General features: G+C 40.8%; 1 protein-coding gene and 1 long non-coding RNA gene across 5 annotated transcripts in view; one reads left to right on the top strand and one right to left on the bottom strand.

Moving 5' to 3' along the window:
* Positions 1–6,460, bottom strand: LOC144580400 (uncharacterized). The gene is made up of 4 exons (XR_013529852.1): positions 6,326–6,460; positions 1,310–1,414; positions 985–1,202; positions 1–377 (listed from the first exon to the last, which is right to left on the bottom strand). It is a non-coding gene; the product is annotated as an uncharacterized LOC144580400 (long non-coding RNA).
* Positions 6,461–6,807: 347 nt separating this feature from the next.
* Positions 6,808–27,259, top strand: part of RBBP5 (RB binding protein 5, histone lysine methyltransferase complex subunit) — a 33,977-nt gene continuing 13,525 nt past the window's right edge. For all 4 annotated transcript variants that reach the window (XM_002760706.5, XM_008985541.4, XM_002760705.5 and 1 more), the window contains exons 1-9: positions 6,808–6,968; positions 11,690–11,715; positions 12,565–12,737; positions 21,713–21,853; positions 23,248–23,410; positions 25,262–25,371; positions 26,644–26,763; positions 26,851–27,004; positions 27,100–27,171. In XM_002760706.5, coding sequence (XP_002760752.1) covers positions 6,950–6,968; positions 11,690–11,715; positions 12,565–12,737; positions 21,713–21,853; positions 23,248–23,410; positions 25,262–25,371; positions 26,644–26,763; positions 26,851–27,004; positions 27,100–27,171 — 978 coding nt within the window. In that variant the 5' untranslated portion in view covers positions 6,808–6,949. The remainder of the gene's footprint in view (positions 6,969–11,689; positions 11,716–12,564; positions 12,738–21,712; positions 21,854–23,247; positions 23,411–25,261; positions 25,372–26,643; positions 26,764–26,850; positions 27,005–27,099; positions 27,172–27,259) is intronic.

The raw sequence follows: 27,259 nt of genomic DNA, 5'->3' as shown, positions 1-27,259 counted from the left end.
TTTGTGTGAGCAACATGGCTGTTTATTCACCTGGGTACAGGAAGGCTGAGGCCGAAAAGGATAGCAGCGAAGCGTGGTGGGATAGGAGTTGATTTTATAGGTTTGGGATGGGCAGTGGAAAGTTACATAAGTCTTTACAGTTGGTGGTTTTTTGCAAGCTGGGAGGGGGTCCTTGGGTGTAGAGTCACCAGGTTGGCCAAGGTCAGTTAAAGTCCAATTGCCTTGTCAATGGAGGCCGGAATAAGAAACAATAGAAGAATGTGTCAGGTTAGTTAGGCAGTGCAGGGGTTGACTGTTTCTTCCAGGAACTCATCTGGGGTGTACCGGCAGGTCACAGGGATTACCATGCTGTTCATGGCGTGTTCAGACCTTACAGGCTAGAATGAGAGAACAAACCCATTATGACCCCGCCTGGGCTTTCTTAGTTAGTTACTAATGTCTGGTAGAATAATAACGAATTTTTTTTTAAGACGGAATCTTGCTCTGTCACCCAGGCCGGAGTGCAGTGGTGGGATCTCAGCTCACTGCAACTGCTGCCTCCTGGGTTCAAGCAATTCTCCTGCCTCAACCTCCCAAGTAGCTGGGATTACAGGCCCGCACCACCATGTCTGGCTAATTTTTGTATTTTTAGTAGAGATGGGCCATGTTGGCCAGGCTGGTCTCAAACTCCTGACCTCAGGTGATCCACCTACCTTGGCCTTCCAAAGGCCAGGTAGGACCAGCCCGGCCAACATGGTGAAACTGTGTCTCTACTAAAACTACAAAAATTAGCTGGGCATGGTGGCCCATGCCTATAATTCCAGCTGCTCCGGAGCCTGAAGCAGGGGAAAACTTGAATCCAGGAGGCAGAGGTTGCAGTGAGCTGAGATTGTGCCACCGCACTCCAGCCTTGGCGACAGAGGGAGACTCCATCTGAAATAACGAACTAACTAACCCCTCCCCCAGTCTGTCTGCATCTTGTTACTAGACCATGAGAACAAGCACCTGAACCCCATTCTTCCTGGAACATAAGAGCAGAGCAGGTCCCTCAGCCTTTTACTGTCTGTTCTAGTCGCTCAAGAAGACCTCAGGCAAGCTGTAGACTGAAAAGCAGATGGACCGTGTGGTACAGCAGGGAGGAGGCTGTCTGTGAACTAGGAGGTAGGCCCACAGCAGACACTGAATCTATCGGCACCTTGATCCTGGACTTCCAGACTCTAGAACTGAGAGAGAGAATTTCTGTTGTTTTAGTCAGCCACTCTATGGTACTGTAGCAGTGGAGCTAATTTAGGACAGGGTCCCTTTCCCCATGGCCTGGACCCCCACTTACGCTTCTTGGTGCAGACGAAATGGCAGCATTTGGGAAGCATGTGGGCCAGAGGGTGCTGCCCTTGGGCTGTCTCCACTTCACCTAGGGGGTCAGGGATCCAAGGACCTGCCCAGGAAAGGGAAAAAGGGTAAGAATGAGAAACAGTCAGCCTGGGGTTCTAAACTGAGATGTCTTTTGAGCCACCTTCCTACATTAATCAACAGCCCTTTACCCTCATTGATCCTAAATACCAACTCCCCTCTTGTCTAAGACACCTGAGGGGGTGGTGCTTACCCTCACAATCTGCAGCCTAAGCGCCGTGTTCCTTGGCATAGGCTCACCAGTCTGCAGGGTAGAAAAGGCCTTTTATAGGATAAAAATTGGAATAAGTAACTGGCTGCATTGGGGTTTCAGAAAGGTCATCTGATACCTCAGTAGGCTGTAAAACTGTGGTCCATAGGACCTCATATCCCAGCTTCTGTTGTTGTTGTTTAAAGACAATTATGTTGGCAGGGTGCAGTGGCTCATGCCTGTAATCCCAACACTTTGGGAGACCGAGGCAGGTGGATCACGAGGTCAGGAGTTCAAGACCATCCTGGCCAAGATGGTAAAACCCTGTCTTTACTAAAAATAAAAAACTAGCTGGGCATGGTGGCAGGCGCCTATAATCCCAGCTACTTGGGAGGCTGAGGGAGGAGAATTGCTTCAACCTGGGAGGCAGAGGTGCAGTAAGCTGAGATTGCACCACTGCACTCCAGCCTGGGCAACAGAGCAAGACTCTAGCTCAGAAAAAGAAAAAAAAAAAGAAATCATAAATAGGGTGGTACATACCTGTAATCCCAGCTACTCAGGAGGCAAGAGGGTCACTTGAATCCAGGAGTTTGAGGCTGTAGTGAGCTATGAGTGCACCTGTGAACAGCCACTACACTCCAGCCTGCCTGTCTCAAACAAAAACGTTAATACTGAAAACATTATTATATTATTTTTAGTTATGAGGGCTGGCTCTGTCACCCAGGCTGGTCTTGAACTCCTGACCTCAAAGGATCCTCCTACCTCAGCTGGGAATACAGGTGTGAGCCACCATGCCTGGCTGAAAACATTATTAACACTCCTTTTCCTCCATAACCACACTGTCCTAAATAACCTCTGTTTCAAAGAGGAAATAAAAACTGAAATGTCACTGTCTTTGGAATATAAAGGAAAACACATTTTATATCAATATACTTTGTACCAACCATCTATGAAACTCATACAAATTACACTCTAAGCAAAACTCATAGCATTAAGTGCCTTTATTAATAATCATGGCAGGGCTGGGTGTGGTGGCTCATGCCTATAATCCCAGCACCTGAGGTCAGGCGTTTGAGACCAGCCTGGCCAACATGGTGAAACCCCATCTCTACTAAAAATACAAAAATTAGCCGGGCAAGATGGGCGTGTAACTGTAATCTCAGCTACTCGGGAGGCTGAGGCAGGAGAACGGCTTGAACTGGGAGGCAGAAGTTGCAGTGAGCCGAGATCGTGCCACTGCACTTCAGCCTGGGCAACAGCGAGTCTCTGTCTCCAAAAAAAAAAAAAAAGAAAGAAAGAAAAGAAAAGAGAAGAGAAGAGAAGAAAAAAGAAAAGAGAAAGAAAAAAGAAACAATAATAGCAGAACTAAAAGGTTGTTGTGCCTCCCATATTGCCCATTGAGGACCAAGCTGTCAGGTATGTCTCTCAGCTGGAAGAAGTGTTGAATGCTGATAGCTCACAGCCAAGTTCCTCTCCACAAATGGCCTTCAGCAGACAAGAGCTGGCTCTCACAAGGTGTTGCTTCCTTGCCAAAACCAGTTTATGTCCAATGGCTAGTCATTCACGGGTACAAAGGCCTGGCCCTCTGACCTTAATTTGGTCTGACTCAGGACTGTTCCTCCTCTGGTGCTTTTTGTGAGGTTGTCTGAGGTCTCTGTGATGGGGCAAGTGAGGCACTTGTTTGGCATGCAAAATTTAAGGGAGCACTCCAAAACTCATTATTATTTTTTTGTAGAGATGGGGTTTCACCATGTTGGCTGGGATGGTCTCGAACTCCTGACCTTGTGATCCACCCGCCTCGGCCTCCCAAAGTGCTGGGATTACAGGCATGAGCCACCGCACCCGGCCTAAAAACTCAATTTTTTTTTTTGAGATAGAGTTTTGCTCTGTCACCCAGGCTAGAGTGCAGTGGCACGGTCTCAGCTCACTGCAACCTCCGCCTCATGGGCTCAAGCGAATCTCCTGCCTCAGCCTCCCGAGTAGCTGGGACTACAGATGGGTACCACCATGCCCGGGGAAAATTTTTGTATTTTTAGTAGAGACAGGGTTTCACCATGTTGGCCAGGCTGGTCTTGAACTTCTGACCTCAGGTGATCTGCCTGCCTCGGCCTCCCAAAGTGCTGGGATTACAGGCGTGAACCACCACACCCAGCCAATCAACAATTATTTATTGAGCATGTACAGTGTGCCAAGCACTAATCTACAACACTGGAAACAAACGGAGTAGGCTCCTTGCCTTCAAGAAGCTTATGTTCAAAGAATTGATGAGGCATTCCCTTAAGATATTAATGAATTGGAGAGAAGCTCAAGATATTCATTCCCATTTTCCTTTCCCTCCTAGCTAAACGTCTTTTGTTCTAGCTCCAGATAAATTAAGGCCAGGTGCAGTGGCTCATGCCTGTAATCCTAGAACTCTGGGAGGCCAAGGCAGGCAGATTGCTTGAGTCCAGGAGTTTGAGACTAGCGTAGGCAGCATAGCGAAACCCTGTCTCTACAAAAGATACAAAAATTAACCAGGCATGGTGGTACACGCCTGTAGTCTCAGCTACTTGGGAGGCTGAAGTGGAAGGATGGCCAGAACCCAGGAGGTAGAGGCTGTAGTGAACCATGATAGCACCACTGCACTCCAGCCTGGGTGACAGATTAAGACACTGTCTCAAAAAAAAAAAGAAGGATAATTAAGTGCTTCTGAGAATTTTCTTTTTCCTCTAACGCTGGCCTTTTATCTTCTATCTATCAAAGTGTAATATTGTCCAATTATAAGAATGGCTGCAAAATCCTCTTCAAATAAAAGCATACCCCATGGGTACAGACATGAGATCTCTTTTTCAGTTCTATTGTTCATACAGGCATAAGCAAAAAATTTGAGAGATAAGAGTCTCATGATAGTAAATCTTGATCCATGATCTTGAGAAAAAGCTGCCTACAGCTTTTTGATAACTTTAGGATCATATCATTTGGATTAGGTAAGAATTCTCAAAACAGAACTCTAATAAAATGAATGAATGGTTTATAAAGTTGCTAACCCAAACAGGACAAAAATTAATTGAAGGCCAGGTGCAGTGCCCCATTCCTGTAATCCCAGTACTTTCAGAGGCCAAGGCAGGCATATTTCTTGAGTCCAAGAGGTTGATGTCTACCTGGGCAACATGGGGAAATCTTGTCTCTGCAAAAATTACAAAAATTAGCCGGGCATTGTGGTGCATGTCTGTAGTCCCAGCTACTTGGGAGGCTGAGGTGGGAGAATTCCTTAAAGCTTCCATTATTAAGCTTTCCATGAGTCATGAAAGAGATAAATGTTCCAAATTAAATGTGTGTGTATGTATGTGCGTGAGTGGGTGTGTGTGATGACTGTTCTAAATTACTAAGAGTTTATTAGCAATGTTTGGTTTGTCAAACCCATAATCCTGGGAAGATGAACATAACTTCAAGGACATTTCTGCTACCTGATAGGTCATTTAAACCTTCCTAGAAGAATTTTATTCAATTGTCATTTCCAGTGCATGTTTAGTGATAAAAGTATTAATACTTGCTTCATTGGACAAGTTGTAAAACAGTTTATTTATTTAATTTACTTATTTATTTGAGATGGAGTTTTGCTCTTGTCTCCCAGGCTGGAGTGCAGTGACACGATCTTGGCTCACCGCAACCTTTGCCTTCCCAGTTCAAGCGGTTCTCCTGCCTCAGCCTCCTGAGTAGCTGAGATTACAGACATGTACCACCATGCCTGGCTAATTTTTGTAGGTTTTTTTTGTATTTTTAGTATTTATGCCAAAGTGTATTTTCACCAGGTTAAAAAAAACTTTCAGGGCTGGGCACAGTGGTTCATGCCTGTAATTCCAGCACTTTGGGAGGCTGAGGGATTACAGGCGTGAGCCACCGCGCCAGACCACAAAAGGCATACTTTATAAAAGTCCAAGGATAATGGAAAGAGAAGACATTAATGTAGCATGTTTTTGGGAAACAGTTGGATACCCAAACTATTATCTTTTACTTGTTTCTGGACCTCTGCTTCCTTCTGCAACCTGCAGCCAACTACCATGGTGTCCATCTATTATTAGGAGACAATAAATAGCTCATTAATTCACACTTATTCTCTTCGATTGATGTGTCAGACTGTGGGGGCCACTTAATTCCCATTCCAGATTCTTGGGAAAGGAATTTAATTGGGTTCAGCTTAGGTCAGGGGCTTACTGAAAGAGCAATCAATTGGGGCCCGAGGACAGGGTGCACTGTGTGAATGAGGCTTCTCTTTCTGCAAATTTGTCAAACAGAGGCGGACTGGACTAGCTACATAATTTGCAGAGCCCTGTGCAAAATGAAAATGCTGGGCTCCCTTGTTCAAAAGTTTCATTATTGTTTCCAGAAGTTTGGAATTACAGACAATACTGCAATTAATAACCTTGTGTATGTGTATTTTTCCATTGTCGGAGACCTAGCCCGAGTACTGTTTTCTGCGGCGAGCCTCTGCCGTTCTTTTCCGTTTTCTGATGAGCCACAGCATTTATAGTAGGAATGTGTTCATATAAAATTTGCTCTTTCGCTAGATACCATCAACTGAACTTCTCTTAATTGCTTTGGGTATCTCATCGGAGTTCTGTATGACTGAGCTCCGGGAAACTCAGTCCACCCCTCATTCGAATTATTTTTCACCAGCGTCCCGGTCAACGCTGGGTAAACGGTAAAACCTTACGTAATAAGATTTTTGTTATCCTAACATAAACAGGCCAGCATATGTTATCGTACCTTTCGGTAGGATCAATGGCGTATCTTTAGAAATGAGAAATAATTTTCACGAGACTGAAACACCTTACAACGCCTCCTACACACAGGGTAAGGACGCGCCTTGATGAAGTCAGCGGCGCTATACACCCGAGCACTAGGGGACGACCTCCCTGCTTTCCTGCGTTGGGAGGACAGGACCGGAACCTTTCCTGCTGAGTCTGAGATAGCCCGCCCGGACAACCCCGCTGAACACACAACACAGCAAGGGCTAGTAAGTAGGTTAACTGTATGCCTGGAATTTCTAGCTCACCTACATGTTCTCGGAGCAAATAGCCTTAAATTCTCGCGCTATTTAAAATCACTAGTGACAATAAAATTTTTGTACCCCAGCAAAGATAATAATTAATTGTTTCCGAAGGAGTTTACCCTTGCTCTTCGTCAGGCATATATTTGGGCAGCCCACCCGAAACGAACAAGGAAGGCGGGGGAAGAAAGCGGAAGCCGCGGGGCCTTCTAAGTCCGAAAGTCTCCGGAGCTTGCGCCAGGCTGCTCGCGGCGCCCACCACTTAGACGCAAGTTGCTGAAGCCGGCCGGGGAGAAGGCGTTGTTGCCGGAGCTAAGACCAGGCGGGCATAGTCCGCAGGGATGAACCTCGAGTTGCTGGGTGAGAAGAGTTATGGCTGCGTTTTAGAGAAGCGTTGGGTACCGAAAAGGAGGGAACGCGGGCGGGAGGGGAGTCAGCCTGCAACCTTAGGGACACTGTCCTGCGATGAAACACTGGGCACATCTGATGTGGAGCAGCAACAGGAGGAAGCCCAGCTTCTGCCCTAGTAGATTGCATTGCCCCTCCCGATGCTACTTTCATATCAATTATGGAGCTATGGGGACAGACAAGTTTGTGACTTAGCTTTGATTATAAGGATCGCAGGTGCTAAAAGTATCCCAGAGCAGGCAGAGCTAGAGTTGTTGGAGATGGAATTTGAAGAAGTGAGGCTTGGGATGAAGCTTTGAAGACTTGTCAGGGAATTGGGTTCCTGGAGTGGTTAATCTTTTTGCAGAAACGAGATGTCTAAGTAGGAGACTTCGAGATCTTCTGGTAGGAGCCTCTCATTGAACAGATGAATAAAGGCTTAGAGGGTAATGGTTAGGCACTAAGCAAGTAAATGGCATAGTTGATACTGGAATCCAATTATTCTGACTTCCTGTTTAAGGTCCTTTACTAGGGACCATGTGTAAAACACTGAGGTGTGAAATACGGAGGCAACTGCCTTTTGTCACCCTCACTTTGAGTCATTTCCTCCTGTCCAGATTGTTTAAAAACCGTAGGTCCTTCCTCCTGGACTTCAATAGGTGACATTTAGCATGGTAACCTAGGGATATCTGAAAACCTGCACGACTCGCTGTTCCTTCTAGGTTTCTCTTAAATTAAAAATCAGAAGTTGTGTTAATTGGCAAAAGGGCCACAAAGATACTTTAAAATGGTCTTTGCCCTTAAAGAGCTTTTCATTAAGCAGGGAGTTTAAGGTGATTATGTAAAATAACTGTAGTATAATGGAGAATGTAGGCAGGCCTGAAAAAGTCGTTACCAGTTACTATGAATGTTTGGAAGAGAGAGTGAATGTCTTTGGGGCAAAGGAAGAAAGTCAACCAGGAAAAACAAACCCCCAAAACCTGTGGAGGAGTTGGAGTTTTAAGTGTATTTTTATTCTTAAGACAGTCTTGTTCTGTCGCCCAGGCTGGAGTGCAGCGGCACAATATTGGCTCACTGCAACCTCTGTCTCTTGGGTTCAAGTGATTCTCATACCTCATCCTCCTGAATAGCTAGTACTAGAGGTGCACAGTGCCACACCTGGCTAATTCTTGTATTTTTAGTAGAGATGGGATTTCACTATGTTGGCCAGCCTGGTCTTGAACTTCTGGCCTCAAGCAGTCCATCCACCTTGGCCTCCCAAAGTGTCGGGGCTTAAGTGGATTTTTACGGTTGGTAAAATATCAACAGGCTGAAGTATGAAGATATGGGGAGGGATGCTCAATAGGAATGTAAGACATCAGTGAGAGAAGACCTAAAGAATTTTCCTGCTTGGCCAGGTTGTGGATAAAGAGGATGTGGATAAATAGATGGGGTTGGTGCCATCTATTTTGTGTCGGCCCTCGAATGCCTAAGCTGAAAAGTTTGGGCTTTTTAGGGAAGGTAGGGTAGATGCATTCAAGGGTTTTGACTTAGCAGTAATTCAGTTAGAGCTATGAGCCTGCATGCTTTGTCTGACAGCGATGTGGAGTTGAGTTTTGGAGAACCACTTTGGAGGGCTAGATTATATGAGTGATAAGGAAGGCCTGAGCTAGGACATAGAAAAGACATTGAGGAGGTAAGGATGACAGATTTGAGAAGAGATTACATATAGTGGCGATGAGTAAGAGAATGACATGAAAAATGTTGGGAGCAAATAAAGGTGCTGTTGATAAAGTGTTAGGACATTGGGAAAAGACCACTTTAGATATGTCGTGTGTGGTCTAGGGGTCAGGAGATAGGTTTGGATTTATGGGAGAGATCTGTAATCTTACAGATGGGCTCATTGAAACCTTGTGAATAGAGGACATGATCAAGGGAAAAATGGGGAGGGGAAGAAAAGAAAATTGCCAAGCACACAATCTGTAGTTAGGGGCTAAGAGGAGGAATCAGTGATGATGATAAGTTAGCTGACAGTTATAAAGTACTTACTCTGAGATATGCACATTTTCAAGTGCCTTCCATATATAATTCCATGTAGAGGAAGAAGAGAGTACAGATTGGCGTGGTGTCTTCACAGAAGTCAATCAAAGCAGTTGAGTCTGAGGGCTGAGAATAGGTTGCTGTGTTTAGTCCTTTGGCAGCTTGGGACCCCTCAGCAGCTGGAACAGAAGCCAGATTACAATGATTTTAGAATGGTGTGGGAGACAAGGGCAAAAGGTTGACCCTTATTTTTAAAAATTGAAGGATGGAAGAAAGGTGATAACACTACTACTTTGAAAGAGTAGCAGGGTCTTGCAAAAGGCTTTTCTTGAATGATGCAGAAGATTCATTAGGAGGAACTTAGGAAGGAATATTTATTTTTATTTATCTTTTGAGATGGAGTCTTGCTCTATTGCCCAGGCTGGAGTGCAGTGGTGTGATCTCAGCTCACTGCAGCCTCTGCCTCCTGAGTTCTAGTGATTCTCCTACCTCAGCCTCCTGAGTAGCTGGGATTACAGGTGCCTGCCACCATGCCTGGCTAATTTGTTGCATTTTTAGTAGAGATGGGGTTTCACTATGTTGGCCAGGGTGGTCTAGAACTCCTGATCTCATGATCCGCCAACGTCAGCCTCCCAAAGTGCTGGGATTACAGGCATGTATTTTTAACGTGGTTACGCAAGTGGCTCAAGATACTAATTTTACTTCTGCAACCACTTTTTGAGCCCCTGGTGTGTATCCACCAGCATGCACTGGAGATATAGTTAAACAAGATTGTTTGTCAAGCTTACTTTTATCACAAATCACAGCAAGAAATATATATTCTGTCACAGCTTATTATATATACATACACATACCCACACATGTAAATTTCTCAGAATTATACTTAATCCTTGTTATGTTCAGTGTCCTCTGATATTTTCTAATCTATTGAAAATATCTAATTTTCCAACTCACTAAACTAATTCTTCCAACTCACTAATTTATCCGTTTATGGTTGATTGTGTCCTACTGTTTAGAAAACATTGAAATAAGATACCACGTTGACCTTGTAAATAAATAGAGCTAAGGGTAGAGACAAACAAGTAACTGTGTATAATGTGTAACCACAATAAATGAATGAGCTGTGGGAAAACAGCTGAAAGCAGTAATGAGCAGTTGAGGCCAGTGTGGTGGCTCATGCCTGTAATCCCAGCACTTTGGGAGGCCGAGGCAGGTGGATCACTTGAGGTCAGCAGTTCAAGACCAGCCTGGCCAACATGGTGAAACCGCCTCTCTACAAAAATTAGCTGGGCATGGCAGCATGTGCCTATAATCCCAGCTACTCAGGAGGCTGAGGCAGGAGAATCACTTGAACCTGTTAGGCGGAGGTTGCAGTGAGTGGAGATTGCACCATTACACTCAGCCTGTGGGATGAGCTCGAACTCTGTCTCAAAACAAATAAATAAATAAATACACACACATATACACACACACAGAAGAAAGTCTCCCCATCCCATATTTTAAGTGGGGTTTATCCTTGTATATCTCTTTTCTTGCTTATATAAACATATTTACACAAAAATTTGTAAGCACTTGGCTGGGTGTAAGTGGCTCATGCCTGTAATGCCAGCACTTTGGGAGGCTGAGGCAGGCGGATCACTTGAGGTCAGAAGTTCGAGACCAGCCTGGCCAACATGGTGAAACCTTGTCTCTACTAAAAATACAAAAATTAGCCAGGCTTGGTGGCATGTTCCTGTAATCCCAGCTGCTTTCAAAGGTTGAAGCAGGAGAAGCGCTTGAACCCAGGAAGCAGATGTTGCCATGAGTGAAGATGGCACCACCGCATTCTAACTTGGACGTCAGAGTGACACTCCATCTCAAACCAAAACAAAAAAAAAATAGAGAATTTTGTGTTTAGTCAACTACCAGATGCTGTTGCAACCTAAATGCTGTTATTATGAAGGAGTGTGATTGCTGCTTTTAATAAGGGTATCAGAAAGTAATTGTGATAATTTGACTGATACAAATTGGCTCTTGCCTTACCTTGCTCTTATATTAGTAAATATGGAAATAAATTCTAAAATGCCCACGGGGTGTGATGGAGAAAGACTGTTGCTAACTTGGATATGTCAACACTTCTCAAACTTTTTAGTATCAGATTCCTATTATACTTTTAAGAAGTTGAGGACCCCTAAAGAGTTTTTGTTTATATAGGTGATATCTGCCTACCAGTGTTTACCAATTTAGAAGTTAAAACCAAGATAATATTTTTAAAGTATATTATTTAGAAATAACCATAATAAATTCATTACATGTTTATGTAAGTAGTTATTTTGTTTTCAAAAACAAAAAGCATTTATTGAGGAAAATGCCATTGTCTTGACATTTTTACAAATTTTTTGAATGTTGGCCAGAATAGAAGTTGGGGGGCTTCTTACATCTGTTTCCGCCCTTGCTCTGTTGCAATATCACAGGTCATATAGTCTCAGGAAAACTCATCTGTATACTTTCAAGATAATGAGAGTAAACAAGTCATCTTAGCTGGATCTTGAAAATCGGTGTGGCCTCATGGAGTGCCTGAAAGGGCCTCAGATCCCCCTTTCGCTTTGTCAGCCACTGCTGTATACTGTTTGTGAGTTGTATGATCCCTGCTGTGTGGCACATGTTCCATCAACTCTTTCTTTGCTTTGTTGCAGAGTCCTTTGGGCAGAACTATCCAGAGGTAAGAGTATTGTACTGTGGTGATTTCAGGAACGTAGTAACTTCTGGGTGTTGATGTTAGAGCAGAAAATGCTTTTTGATCCTTACGTTTTGACAAAAAGCATTAAGTGTGATAATATATCTTTTCTTATGATAAGGAACTAGTGTATAATTTTGATCTGGAGGAAATAAGAAGTGTGGGCTAGAAACCCTATCATGATGCTGTAATCTTACAGTTCATTTTCCTTTAAATTAAAGAAAAACTTGGGCTGAAGGGTTTTTTACAAACAATACCATCATAGGTTTTTTATGTGCTTTTCTCATTTTTGATCAGTGTTTTTACATAGTAATCAAAATATATGCTATAAGTGTACTTTACTTTTTTAAGTGTAAAACTATTTTGTAACACTTGAATGTTTGAGGATAGACATTGTGGTTATTTTAAACTGCTTGATACTGATATGAAAGAATTTGACTTCTCTAGTGTTATGCATATAGGCTGTTCCAGGTTTTTTTGTTGTTTTAAATTCTTTTTCTTGGAATAAATTTCCAGAATTATTATGGCTGCATCAATAGATACGACATTTTAAATACTTGTGTTATATTTTGCCCATTGCCCTCCAGAAAGTTTATACAAAGTTATAACAGTGATATAAGGGATTGATCACATCTGTTTCTAGAATCTGTGGTTATTTTTAATAAAAGTTTCTTCATTTTGGCTATTTTAATAGAAATAAGACACAGAGAAATTATTTTGGTATACAATATAATTTATAATTTATATTCAATAAAAGTATCACAAATGATAATCTTTAGGAAATAATTTGGATACCTGGCTGTTACTGTCTCTCATATTTGTTTCAATTTTTAGGAAGCTGATGGAACTTTGGATTGTATCAGCATGGCTCTGACTTGCACCTTTAACAGGTGGGGCACACTGCTTGCGGTTGGCTGTAATGATGGCCGAATTGTCATCTGGGATTTCTTGACAAGAGGCATTGCTAAAATAATTAGTGCACACATCCATCCAGTGTGTTCTTTATGGTAAGAAATTTTTTAATTAATATGTTAAATATGAGTTAAGTTAGGAGAATGAATCCTAACTATATATTTGCTAATCTCATTGTAGATATTTTAGTACTTAGATTTTTAAATATTCAGCCATTAGTAATACAGTTTCTGTTTCTCATGGTTTATATAGATCCTGAGCCCATGCTGTCCTTGAAGCACCTTTCTTGGGATAAATTTATTGTATTATTGAATCTGTATTAGGTGCTGAGAATATCTCGGTACTGAAATGAGATTTTCAGATTGTAATTCTAGTATCATTGTGATACTAACTTTTCATTCAGAGTTAAAAAGTCTTGGTTAGGACAGAAGCTTGGAAGTTATTAAGTCCAGCTTTGTCCAGGTTACTGAATTTCAGTAGTTTTAGTGATCACAAGTATGACTATTCCTTCAATGAAATATAGTTATTAAGGCTTTATGGCAAATGTAAAAACAGTTGAAATCTGCTGTTACATAAATTCCCATTGATTTCACTCTTACTCTCTGAAACCATTTGCTTCAGAAGATTTTATTTTGGGCCAGAATTTTTTTTTAATGAACTTGGGGCCAAAAAAAAGAACCTAATCAGATCAAGGTTAATTAAATTCTGTCTCATTTTGTCTAAGTGGCATTATAAAGCACTGGATTGGGAGGAGGCATGAATCATGTAAAGTTTGGCCAGTCATGTATTGGTGGCTTGGGCCACAACTTTTTTCTAATAAACCAGGAAGTACTGGACTGGATGATCCTTTAGGTTCCTTTCACTGCCTTTGTGTTTCTTTTTTGTTGTATTCTTGCAATAAAGATTTAAATAGATACACATATTTTTAACAGCTTTAAGAGGGTGTGTGTGTGTGTGTGTGTGTGTGTATATGTGTATTTCACATAACATAAAATTTACCCAAAGTGTACAATTCATAGGTTTTTATATATTCAGAGTTATGCAACCATCATCATAATATAATTTTAGACCTCCTGGCTAGATGCACTGGCTAATGCCTATATAATCCCAGTGCTTTGGGAGGCTGAAACGAGATGATTCCTTGAGCCCCAGAGACCAGCCTGGGCAACATAGTGACCTCATCTGAACAAAAAGTAAAAAAAATTAGCCAGGTATATGGATCACATCTGTAATCCTGGCTACTTAGGAGGCTGAAGTGGGAGGATCACTTGAGCCCAGGAGTTCTAGGCTGTAATGAGCCATGATTGTGCCATTGCACTCTAGTGCCTGGGTGACTATAAACCTTATCTCTTAAAAAAAAAAAAAAAAAAAAACTCTTACCTATTAAAAATATGTGTTTTTTTGTTACGTAGTAATATATACTTATTCTAGAAAATCATGGAAAATAAAATAGAAATAACTAGTATTTTCTGTAGTTGTAGTAACCAGATACTACTACTTTCTACCTACAGCTTTTTTATTGTTTCTTTGTTTTGTTTTTGTTGAGACAGGATCTTGCTCTGTGGCTCAGACTGGAGTGCAGTGGCTAGTCACAGGCATGATCACAGTTCACTGCAACCTTGAAATCCCAGGCTCAGGTGATCCTCTCAAGTAGCTACAGGTGTGTGCCACCATGCCTGGCTAATTTTTAAAAAATTTTTTATAGAGACAGGGTTTTGCTGTGTTGCTCAGGTTCATCTTGAACTCCTGGCATCAATCGGTCCTCCGTTGATACTACTCCTCAGCCTCGCAAAGTGCTAGGAGTACAGGTGTGAGCCACCATGCCTGCCCAGTTTCTAGATAAGATTTTTTAAAGCATAGTTTGTAGTTGCACTATATTCTGTAGTTTGCTTTTTCCCTCCTAATACTGTCTAGACATTTTATTTTTCTTGAGTAGCCTTTAACAACTTTTTAATGAGTATATATTGTCTGATAGATAAACTGTAATTTACTTAACCGTTTTCCGGTTATTTTCCTTAATTACATAATGTTTAGTGAATGTCTTTGTGCCTAAAGTTTTTCTTATATATTCATTCATTGAGCAGGTGTTGACAATGAGTTATGTACCAGGTGCTATGTTAGGCTCTGGGGACACAGAAACAAATGAGAAATTCTTGATGATTAGTGAGAGGTGGATTTGCATACAGGTACATGTAATAAAGCTTCATACGTCCTATACAAGAACTATACTTGAGATTTAGTGGAGGTAAAAGTGCAAAGAAAGAAGTTATCAATTGTAATGGAGGGGAATAATGGTAGAAAAGTCATCATAGATGAGAGAACTATTTTGAGATGGAGTCTTGCTCTGTCGCCCAGGCTGGAGTGCAATGGCGCGATCTTGGCTCACTGCAACTGCCCTCCACCTCCCGGGTTCAAGCAATTCTCCTGCCTCAGCCTCCCGAGTAGCTGGAATTACAGGTGCACACCACCATGCCCAGCTAATTTTTGTATTTTTAGTAGAGATGAGGTTTCACCATGTTGGCCATGGTGCTCTCGAACTACTGACCTTAGGTAATCCACTTGCCTCAGCCTCCCAAAGTGCTAGGACTACAGGCGTGAGCCACTGTGCCTGGCCAGATAATTTATAACTTTACATTTGTAAGATAAGTAGATGTTTGCCACATATATTCCAAGCAGAGGGCACTGCACAGGCAAAGGCATAACAGCTTGAAACAAGTATGGTACGATGGGGAACTACAGGTATCAGGGTAGCTGGATTGTGGAATGGGAAATATGATATGACAAGAGCTAGGGTAAACAGAGATCCTCATGGAGAACCTCATAGCCATACTCATGAATTTGAACCGTAGCTTGTATGTACTGTGAAGTCATTAAAAGATTTTGGCAGGAAAGTAACATGATGGGTTTTTGTTTTAGGATGATCTTCAGAGCAACAAGTAGAAAAGAGATTGAAGGGGCAACAGTGAGTGAAGATAGAACTGCTGTGGTGTAGGCTGAAGATGATGAATGTTGCAGTGAGAAACGAGTCAAGTTAGATGTGAGACATGGTAGAAATAAGAGGACTCAGTCATTAATTAGATTGGGATGTGAGTGAAGCAGAAAAGTTAAGGTGATGTTTAGGTTTCTGGCTTGGTTGAAGAAATGGAAGATTTGAGGGGGAAGTGGTTAAGTTGAGATTATGGTTGCATGTCTCCTATTATTTTCATGGTAGTTGATTGCAAATATTTGTGTTAGAGTATCTTCCCTGTAACAAGGTAGGTGCTGTGAGAATATGAACCTTGTGTGCCATTTCACTGCTATGTTCTTAGCTTCTAGCATTGTACCTGACACATAGTAAGCATTCAGATACTTGTTGGATGAATGGGAGATGTTCCAATAAGCATCTGAGATGCCCAGTGGGCATTTGGTCTATGATTTGTCATTACAGTAGACTTCCAGAAGTGCATTATTAGTCAGAGGATATAGAGTGAGAGATTTTTCAACCCCTCTCTATACTTGATTATTTAAATAAATATATATATATATATTTTTGAGACAGTCTCTGTTGCCCAGGCTGCAGTGCAATGGCATGATCTTGGCTCACTGCAACCTCTGCCTCCCAGGTTCAAGCGATTCTCCTGCCTCAGCCTCCTGAGTAGCTGGGATTACAGGTGCCAACCACCATGCCTGGCTAATTTTTATATTTTTAGTAGAGGCAGGATTTCATCATGTTGGACAGGCTGGTCTTGAACTCCTGACCTCATGTGATCCGCCTGCCTTGGCCTCCCAAAGTGCTAGGATTACAGGTGTGAGCCACTTCGCCCGGCCATTTAAAAATATTTTTAAAAATTCAAACAGTATATAAACATGCAAGGTAAAAAATGAAAGCCTTTTGTCTACTTCTTGGGGTAACCACTGTTACAGAGTATGGAATGATCTATCTATAAGATATCTGTATCTCTTTATAGATAGAAAAAAATTAGTACATATATTCACATAATGTCTTTTAAAAATATACGTTTTGTTCTGTAGCTTGCTTTTTCCACTTAGCATATAGTAAATATTTTTCTGTGTCTCATTATTTTAAATAGTTGTGTCTATAGAGTATTGCATAGTATACTGCATCATAGTTATTTAACTGTTCTTTATTTGAGCATATTAGGGACTAAATTTTACCAAGAGAAGTTCTGGGTAGGCGTGATAGCTGACATCAACTATTATAGTTGATGTGTGAAAGAGATGAACTGGCCCAGGATATAGAAGCAGAACTGGTGGGTACTGGCTGGGTGCAGTGGCTCATGCTTGTAATCCCAGCACTTTGGGAGGCCGAGGCTCCCAGATCACTTGAGATCAGGAGTTCAAGACCAGCCTGGCCAACATGGTGAAACCCCGTCTCTACTAAAAATACAAAAATTAGCCAGGCATGGTAATGTGCTCCTGTAATCCCAGCTACTCAGGAACCTGAGGAAGGAGAATCACTTGAACCAGTGAGCTGAGATCTGACTGGGTGACAGAGCAAGGCCCTGTCTCAAAAACAAACAAAAGCCCTAAAAAACAAAACAGCACTAGTAGGTAGTGAACAGAAGTTAGTTAGCTTTAGGGAAACAAAAGTTAACTCCAAGTAGAGAAGAGCTCTCAAGCAGAGGTGCCATGAATGGGATTGACTGCCCAGGAGAGAGCTGTCTGAGAGCTGTTCTTGCCTGAGCTTCCCACCCTGCTTTTTAGGATGCTGCAGAAGAGATCCAAGCGCTGGATGGGGGCCATAGGTAGATCTAAATGATCTTTTAGACTTCACACGGAATCAATAAAGACCCATCTGTCTTTGGGAAAGAAGCTGTGAGAAAGTATGATAATCCCTAATTTTTAAGCTTATGGAATTTGGAATTGAAGAATAAATTATTTTCTTAGTTTTCACTTTTGTTTATAACTTAATTTTTAGTTAGATTTCCCTGCATTATGACAGAAATACAAGCTTGCTGTGAAAAAAAACGAAAATTATAGTGCAGTAGCAGTAGGGTTTTTTTAACCCACCCACCCCCTAGTACAGAAGAGTTTAGAGGGAAAACGGAATCGTAGCTAACATTTTGTTCTGTCGTCAAATTGTGCTGAAAGGCTTACAAGAATAGCAATGAAACCTGTTCCTTTTTTCTCCTCACTTCCAGTCTCGTGCCATTCCCAGTGGACTTATTTGGGGGGTTGTTTCTTCTGCTCCTTCATTTCATATATATAATATAACGTGTATTGCTTTTTCTTGGTTTGTTAATTTCAGAAATTGGGTTTCCTGTTACAGTGTATTTGAATTTTAACTTTCCCTTTTACACTCGCATCATCATCATCCATCCAGCTATTGCCATTTTTATTGTGCAGCTTTGCATGTTAACGCCTTTAGGCCTCGTTGGAGTTGACATTCTCTGGAAGGATCCACTATTTGCCTAACTATAGGTATTCTAGAGCCAGTAGAAGAGAGACACCAGAGTCCTTTTGTGTGCAGGCTTTAACTTAATCCCTCTATGTTTACTTCCTTGGTTTAACCCCTGCCTTCCTCTGATCCTGGAGTCTTGAGTCTGGGAGTATATTTATCTTGTCTCTGATATAAATAATATTTTTTGAGCACTTATTATATACAGGCATTGAGTACTTATTATGTGCCAGGCTAAGAATTTCATGTGTATTAATTTAAATTCTCTCAACAGCCTTCTGCAGGCAGATACTGTTTTTATTCCTGTGTTATAGATGAGGAAATGGAAACGCATAAAACTTTAGTAACTTGCCTAAAATCACACAGCTAGGAGGTGGTAACGTCTCGGCTTGAGCAGAAGTCTGACTTTGAGCCATGTTCTTAACCATGGAGATGATATTGCCTGCTAAGTTTCTTAATAGTTTCTCCTCTTGATTTCAAAATCTGGGTAAATTATCGGTTTTGGGTTAGGTTTTTACTTGTTCCATTTGTTTTCTGTTTTTGTTTCCTGCCTTCCTGTGGGTTACTTGGACAAGTTTTTAAAAGTTCCTTTTGCTTTATCTGTAGTGTTTATGAGTGTATATCCTTGTGTGGCATTAGTGGTTACTAGGTTTTACATCATACATTTATAACTTACTACAGTCTACTGGTGATAAGTTGTATTGGTGAATATTTTACCAGTTTAAGTGAAGTATAGAAACCTTACCTTCCTGTCATCCCCTTGTCCTTTCTTGTGTATAATAGTCTTAAATGTTTGCTCTACATACATTGAGACCCACATAAGACTGTTAAAATGTTATGTTTCAAACATCAAAACTCAAGAAGAGAAAAAGTAATATTTTTCTTTTTTTTGAGATGGAGTTTTGCTCTTGTTGCTCAGGCTGGAGTGCAATGGCGCGATTTCGGCTTACCGCAACCTCTGCCTCCCAGGTTCAAGTGATTCTCCTGCCTCAGCCTCCTCAGTAGCTGGGACTACAGGCATGTGCCATCACACCCGGCTAATTTTGTATTGTTAGTAGAGATGGGATTTCACCATGTTGGCCAAGCTGGTCTCAAATTCCTGACCTCAGGTCATCCACCTGTCTTGGCCTTCCCAAGTGCTGGGATTACAGACGTGAGCCACTGTGCCCGGCCAAGAAAAAGTAATTTTATCTACCCATATTTTTATACTCTTTTCATTGTTCATTCTTCCTTCCTGATATTCTAAACTCTTTATTTAATCTTTTCCAGACATGATTTAGCCATTCTTTAGAGTGTGTCTGCTGGCAACACATGTCTCAGTTTACCCATTTACTTGTAGGATGACAGTTCCTTTCTTTTAGCACTTGAAAAATGTGCCACTTCTTTCTGGCCTCCATGGTTTCTGATGAGAAATCCTCTGTCATCACATTGTTGTTCCCCTATAGGTAAGGCATGATTTTTCTCTTGCGGCTTTCAAGATTTGTATGTATTGTCTTTAGTTTTCAGAAGTTTGCCTATATCTCTTGGAGTGGATTTCTTTGGGCTCATCTTAGTTGATGTCTTTGAATCTGTAGGTTTTATATCTCTTGCCAAATTTAGGAAAATTTCAGCCATTATTTCTTCAAATACCTTAACATCCCAGTCTGTATTCTGGCCTTCCAGGACTCTGATGACATGAATATTAGATCTTTCGTTATAGTTCTACAGATTCTGTGTGTGTGTATGTGTGTGTGTGTGAATGTGTATATATGTTATTTTATATATATAATTATATATGTTACTCTGTGTGTGTATGTGTGTGTGTATATATATTAGTCTATTTCCTCACTATTAAGATTGGGTAGTTTTTATTCCGTCTTCCAGTTTGCTGATTCTTTCCCTTTTTTTCTCCATTGGCTGCTGAATTCAACTATTGAGTTTATTTATCTTACTATATTTTTCAGTTCCAAAATTCCCATTTGGGTCCTCTCTGTATCTTTTATTTCTTTGCTGAGATTTTTTGAGTTTTTTTTTTCCCCCAGTGTTTGAGGATGTTAATAATTGTTTGTTGAAGCATTTTTATGATGGCTGCATTGTAATTCTTGTCAGATAATTCTAACATGTCATCTCTTTATTAGTGTCTGTTGACTGTCTTTTCTTATTCAAATTGATTTTTTCTTTGTTTTTGAGTTGACAAGTGATTTTAGGTCAAACCTGAGCACTTTGGGTATTATGAGACTGTAGATCTTATTTATTTTTTATTTTTTCTTGAGACCGAGTCTCACTGTATCACCCAGGCTAGAGCTCGGTGGCACCATCTTGACTCACTGCAATTTTTGTCTCCCAGGTTCAAGTGGTTTTCCTGCCTCAGCCTCCTGAGTAGCTGGGACTGACTACAGGCACACATTACCATGCCCAGTTAATTTTTTGTATTTTTAGTAGACATGGGGTTTTACCATGTTGGTCTGGCTAGTCTTGAACTCTTGGTCTCAGGTGATTTGCCTGCCTTGGCCTCCCAAAGTGCTAGGATTACAGGTGTGAGCCACTGCTCCCGGCCTATAGATTTTATGTAAATCTTCTAGATTAGCAGGCCTCCTCTGATACTGCACAGGGGAATGGAGTATCATTATTATTATTGCCAGAGAGGGTGAAAGTCCAGGTTTCTTCTTACTTGGCCTCATTACTGCTGGACTGGATTGGAAGTTTAGGCTCTCCACCAGGTCTCTGCTGATATCAACCTGTCTGGGAAGGATAGGAATTCCTTGTTCCTTCTCTCTATGTTGCCTCCTCCAACACCATGGTGGTGTGATCTCATTACTGCAAGTCTGATTCCCAACGGAGCCTTCTCTGACACTGCTCCAGTGATGTGCGGAGGGTGCCTTGTTGTACCTGGATAAAGGAGAAGTCTACGCTATCTGCTTGAACCTGGCTAAGATGGGAATTTGCAGTTCTTTTCTGTGATGTTTGGCTGGAGTAGATTGGTTATTGTCTTAAAGTTTTCTGTCTTGCTGGGCTGTCTTTTCCTGGTTCCTTAGCTGGAGAAAGCAAGCTCTTCTTGGAGCTTTTTGTGTGTGCCCACTGGTATTACCAGGTTGTTGGTTTATCCTTCACCCAGAACAGGGTACATGAGGCAAAAACAAAATTTGGGAATTTCACTCCTGTGTCATCTTTCAGGTTCTGCAGTCTCTGGCTTGCCTGTCCTTTGTCTACCTTTCAGAACTCTTTTGTCTGTTTTATATATGATGTCCAAAGTGTTTAGCTGTGCAGCAGGAGGAATTAATTCTTTCTCAGTTCCTTTTTAAATTGTTTTACATAACAGGTACTTAGCATTTGTTTTGTTTTGTTTATACCTTGATGGTACTACTTCTGAGATAACTTCAGAAAGTTCAAATACATCAACCCTTAAAGGCCAGCTGATTTTAGACCCTTCTAAGATGTTTTTTATTTCACTGAGTCACTTTATAGTTTTACCCTGAAATATTACAAGCTTCCATTACTAGATAAGAAAATGTCATGAAAACATTTTTATTTATTGCCTAGTTGGAAAAGCTTGTGGATTTGAGTGTATGTAGAACAAAACCAAAAACATTGTTGACCTGTGCAATTGTAGCAATGCGTGTGAACACAGTTTATCCAGGAGAGTGGTATGATACACTTAGAAAATGTGCTAAATTACCCCTTTTTTCTTCTCAGCTGGAGTCGAGATGGTCATAAACTCGTGAGTGCTTCCACTGATAACATAGTGTCACAGTGGGATGTTCTTTCAGGCGACTGCGACCAGAGATTTCGATTCCCTTCACCCATCTTAAAAGTCCAATATCATCCACGAGATCAGTATGTTTAAGCTATTTCTCTCCTGGGGCGGGATCTGATTCTATATGGATTAGCTCTGGGCTCGTGACAATTTTAGTTTATGGTTTTAGAAGGCAAATATACATCTCTTCAAACCTTCTACATAACATAACCTTGCTGTCTAGGTTGGCTCTACTGTATACATTTTTTTTTTAAGACAGGGTCCCGCTCTGTCGCTTAGGCTGGACGGTGCAGTGGTGTGTTCTTGGCTCACTGCAATCTCTGCCTCCTGGGTTCAAGCAATTCTTCTGCCTCAGTCTCTCGAGTAGCTGAGACTACAGGCACATGCCACCTTGCCTGGCTAATTTTTGTATTTTTAGTAGAGATGGAGTTTACCCATGTTGGCAAGGCTAGTTTTACCTGACCTCGTGATCCACCTGCCTCGGCCTCCCAAAGTGCTGGGATTACAGGTGTGAGCCATGGTGCCCGGGGCCCTAAACACATTTTTTTTTTTTTCTTTTTATTTTAACTTTTTTGAGATGGAGTCTCACTGCAATGCTGGATGGAGTACAGTGGCACAGTCTGGGCTCACTACGGCCTCTGCCATCTGGGTTCAAGTGATTCTCCTGCTTCAGCCTCCCGAGCAGCTAGGATTACAGGCACCTGCTGCCACACCTGGTCGATTTTTGTATTTTTAGTAGAGACAGGGTTTCACCATGTTGGCCAGTCTGGTCAAGTGACCCACCTGCCTCAGCCTCCCAAAGTGCTGGGATGACAGGCATGAGCCACTGTGCCTGGCCTACTGAATACATTTTAAGGAGAGTATATTATATAATTAAAAACTGACCAATATTAAGACTTTAAGAATGGGCAAAGGTGGGCATAAAAATAATTGGGCCTTGCTGTGGGAGGGGCTTTTTCCTCCTTCATTATTTGGATTTCTTTAGTGGAGGAAACAGTTCAATATTAAAACTACATTTTAAAAAAAGAGTTACAAAAAGAAAAATAAATGAAAATAAAAAAAGAGTTACTCACCATTCTGTCACCTAGGCATAACTATTCATTTCTCTGGGTTCTCTCTCAGTTGAGTTCTCTTTAAGTATACATCTTACTGAATAGAGCCTCATAGTTCAATACATATTAAATATACATAAATATGCATTTATAATCAGTATTTTATTTTACCCCTTTATTTCATGTTTTAGTAGTTTATTACTTAAATTTTCTTTTAATGATTACATTGTATTTCATCAGGACTAAGTTTACTAGTCTTTGCCCTGTTACTAGATATGTCGATTTTATGCTTTTTCACTGTTTCACATTTGCTTGGGCTGGGAGAGTTGTTGAGGGCATGGAAAGGGTTCAGGAAAAAAGACAGGGAATCAGCCTGCTGATACCAAAGCAACGGCCAACGTACTGTTCATATTTTTAAACAGGAACAAGGTTCTCGTGTGTCCCATGAAATCTGCTCCTGTCATGTTGACCCTTTCAGATTCCAAACATGTTGTTCTGCCGGTGGACGATGACTCCGATTTGAACGTGGTGGCATCTTTTGATAGGCGAGGGGAATATATTTATACAGGAAACGCAAAAGGCAAGGTGAGTCTAGAAGCTGAGAAATCAGGGATCTTCTGCGTTGGCCCGTTTAATGTTTACTTGTTTCGTTTCCTTTGAATTTTTGTTTTATTCTTGGACTAACCATGGCTCCTTTCTGCAGCAAATGTAGACTTATTTTTTTCTATCCCTTAATAAGAATGTTTGTTCTTTGGATTTAGAGTGGTCAGAGATTATTTGACCTAGAAAACCATGGAAAGACCTTTACTGGATGCTAGTAATGAAGGGCCATTATGAAATTATAAAATTTAAATGTCATGTAATCAACTGGAGCACTGCTAATCAAAATGTCTTAATACCTGGTTTTATGAAAGATTGTATAATTGGCCGGGTGTAGTGGCTCACGCCTATAATCCCAGCACTTTGGGAGGCCGAGGCAAGTGGATCACGAGTTCAGGAGTTCAAGACCAGCCTGGCCAAGGTAGTGAAATGCCATCTCTACTAAAAATACAAAAATTAGTCAGGCATGGTGGCATGTTTCTGTAATCACAGCTACTTGGGAGGCTGAGGCAGAGAATTGCCTAAACCCAGGAGGCAGAGGTTGCAGGGAGCTGAGATTGTGTTACTGCACTCCACAGTCTGGGTGACAGAGCAAGACTCCATCTCAAAAAAAAAAAAAGATTGTATAATTCAGGCCTGCTTAACTTATAGTACTGAGACTTATTATCCTCCTTTTCCCTTTTTGTTAAACTTCTGCCCTTGCCTTTTGGAATGTGTAGGCCTTTTCTCTGGAATACATTGTAGTAGAAGGTGTTTGTTCTGTGGAATAAGAAGTCAGGTTAGGTGACCTTTAAAGGTTCTTTTCAGGCTTAGAATAGTTCCATTGAGCATCTTGACTTATTTTCATTTTTTGACAGGGTCACATGGGCTAGCATAATTTTATGCCTATTTTAGAAAGGCAATCTTTTTTGTTTTTTATTTTTTTTGTTTTGTTTTGTTTTGAGACGGAGTCTCACTCTTGCCCAGGATGGAGTGCAGTGCATGATCTCAGCTCACTACAATCTCCATCTCCCGGGTTTAAGAGATTCTCCTGCCTCAGCCTCCCGAGTAGCTGGGATTACTCCTGACCTCAAGTGATCCACTCACCTCAGCCTCCCAAAGTGCTGGAATTACAGGTGTGAGCTGCCACACCTAGCCTTAGAAAGGCAGTTTTTAAAAAATTGTGATAATACACACACAGCATACATTTTTTTTGTGTGATAAAATACACACAACATAAATTTTACCGTTTCAGCCATATTTAACTGTACAGTTCAGTGGCATTAAAGTGCGTTCACTTTATCGTGCAATATTCACCTCCATCTATCTTTAGAAATCTTCTCATCTTGTAAAACTGGAATTCTGTACCTACTGAATAATAATTTCCCATTTCCCTTCTACCCCTATGTCTTTATGAATTTGACTACTCTAGGTACCTCATATAAGGGGAATCATATAGTATTTACCCTTTTGTGACTGGCTTATTTCACTTAGTTTAATATCCTCAAGTTTCATCCATGTCAGAATGTTCTTCCTTTTAATATTATTGAGTGTTATAGGCTCAGTAATACTCTATTTTATATATATATACCACTTTTGTTTATATGGCTCATCTGTCAGTGGTTGCTCAGGTTGCTTCTACATTTTGGCTATTGTGAATAATGCTAAGCATCATATTTTAAGAATAGATTTTCTTTAAGGAAGCAAAACAGCAATACCAGTTAATCAGGTTAAATATATGGGAATAGAGACATTTGCATTTTTATCCAGTCTCTGTGTAATTTTAGAAACAAGCCAGATCTAATTACTGTTAGTTATTGGAACACTTACTCATTTCCCTCCTCCTTTAAACTTCAGATTTTGGTTCTAAAAACAGACTCTCAGGATCTTGTTGCTTCCTTCAGAGTAACAACTGGAACAAGCAATACCACAGCCATTAAGTCAATTGAGTTTGCCCGGAAGGGGAGGTGAGTGAAATCTTGCCTTTTTAGGGACAGTTTTAACAGTGAGTAGAGTGCAAAAATACATGGAAATGTGCAGTTTTCATGTATATTATACTTAAAAAAAAACATGTACTTAAAGTTGTTAGAAACTCACAATATCTGGTTTTTGAGTTCATAACATTTCCTGCAGTAGTTACATCTTCCTTATCTGGAGGTCATCAGGCAGTTACTTTATAGAAAAGATAAGTAAATGGTCAGTGCTTAGAAGCAAAATGCCTGGAATGTAATAAGCACTGGGTATATATTAACTATTATTATCATCAGAACTCATGTCATCAAATTCACATTTGATGACATGAGTTCTGAATTAACTGAATTTACCCTTTTAATTTTGGATGTTATTCTGGTAAGTTTGGCTACCTAGTTAAAAGTAGAATATATCAACAGAAATAAGAAATAAGTTGTCAGTAAGAGGTAATAGCCCTCCTAGTTTGTTGGGGACACGCATGCATGGCTTAGAGCAGCGGTCCCCAGCCCTGGGCCACGGACCAGTACTGGCCTGTTAGGAACTGTGCTGCACATGAGAAGGTGAGCACTACAGTATTAGATTCTCATAGGAGCAAGAACCCTATTTTAAATTGCATATTTGAGGGATCTCTCATTGTATGCTTCTTATGAGAATCTAATGCCTGATGATCTTAGGTGGAAGAGTTTCATCCTGAAACCATAACCCTCCTGCCAGCCTAGTCCATGGAAAAATTGTCTTCCACAGAGCCAGTCCCTGATGCCAAAAACGTTGGGGACAGCTGACATAGAGGATATTAATGTTCAGAATTCTCTTGAATTATGAAAAGGTTATAGTCAGTGAAGTCTGTAAGAAAGTGAAATAACTAATATATAATTTTTAAGATTTCTAATGTCATTGCAGTAAAAACGATGTTTTAATATGACATATTTAGCTTATTACCTGATTTCAAAGAATAAAACAGATTAGAGAAATGAAGTATTTATATCTGTTTTACAATAAACTTGTGAATGTAGCAAGCTGGTTTCAGTATAGAGGTCTTGGAACTTAGTTAATACTGACAGTTCGTATATTTTGGGTTCAGGGCTGCACAGGAAGTATAAAACATACTCTCACTTCAAATTATATTTTGGTTTGGAAGATGACAAGTAGATATGTAAATATTCTAGTCTATTACTTAGATTTTTTTTCTCAGTTCTTCCCCAGTTTATTAGTCATTTTGTGGAACAGATTTCTGACCTCTGGTGTTGATATTTTTATCCTTCCTATAGTTGCTTTTTAATTAACACAGCAGATCGAATAATCAGAGTTTATGATGGCAGAGAAATCTTAACATGTGGAAGAGATGGAGAGCCTGAACCTATGCAGAAATTGCAGGATTTGGTGAATAGGTATGTATCACAACCTAGAAGAGTATGTGATCACTGATGACCTGGGCTTGAGTTCCAGCTCTCCTTGCTACTTTCCTTGTCTTTTAGGACCCCATGGAAGAAATGTTGTTTCTCTGGGGATGGAGAATACATAGTGGCAGGTTCTGCCCGGCAGCATGCCCTGTACATCTGGGAGAAGAGCATTGGCAACCTGGTGAAGATTCTTCATGGGACAAGAGGAGAACTCCTCTTGGATGTCGCTGTAAGCACATTAGGACATTGCTTATTAGTCACATAATCCAGAAAATCTGGAATCTTTTCTTACAACCTATTTTTCTTTCCTTCACTAAAATTTAGTGGCATCCTGTTCGACCCATAATAGCATCTATTTCTAGTGGAGTGGTATCTATCTGGGCACAGAATCAAGTAGTAAGTATTCTAGTTTACTTGCTTTGAAACTAGATACCCCTTCTTCTTATCAAAGAACCTTATACATAGAAAGCTAAAAATTACTTCA

Source organism: Callithrix jacchus, chromosome 19 (genome assembly GCF_049354715.1).
Source record: "Callithrix jacchus isolate 240 chromosome 19, calJac240_pri, whole genome shotgun sequence".
NCBI classification, from domain to species: Eukaryota; Metazoa; Chordata; class Mammalia; order Primates; family Cebidae; genus Callithrix; species Callithrix jacchus.
The sequence above is the reverse complement of the archived record's forward strand: the minus strand, read 5'-3'. Positions and strand labels throughout refer to the sequence as shown.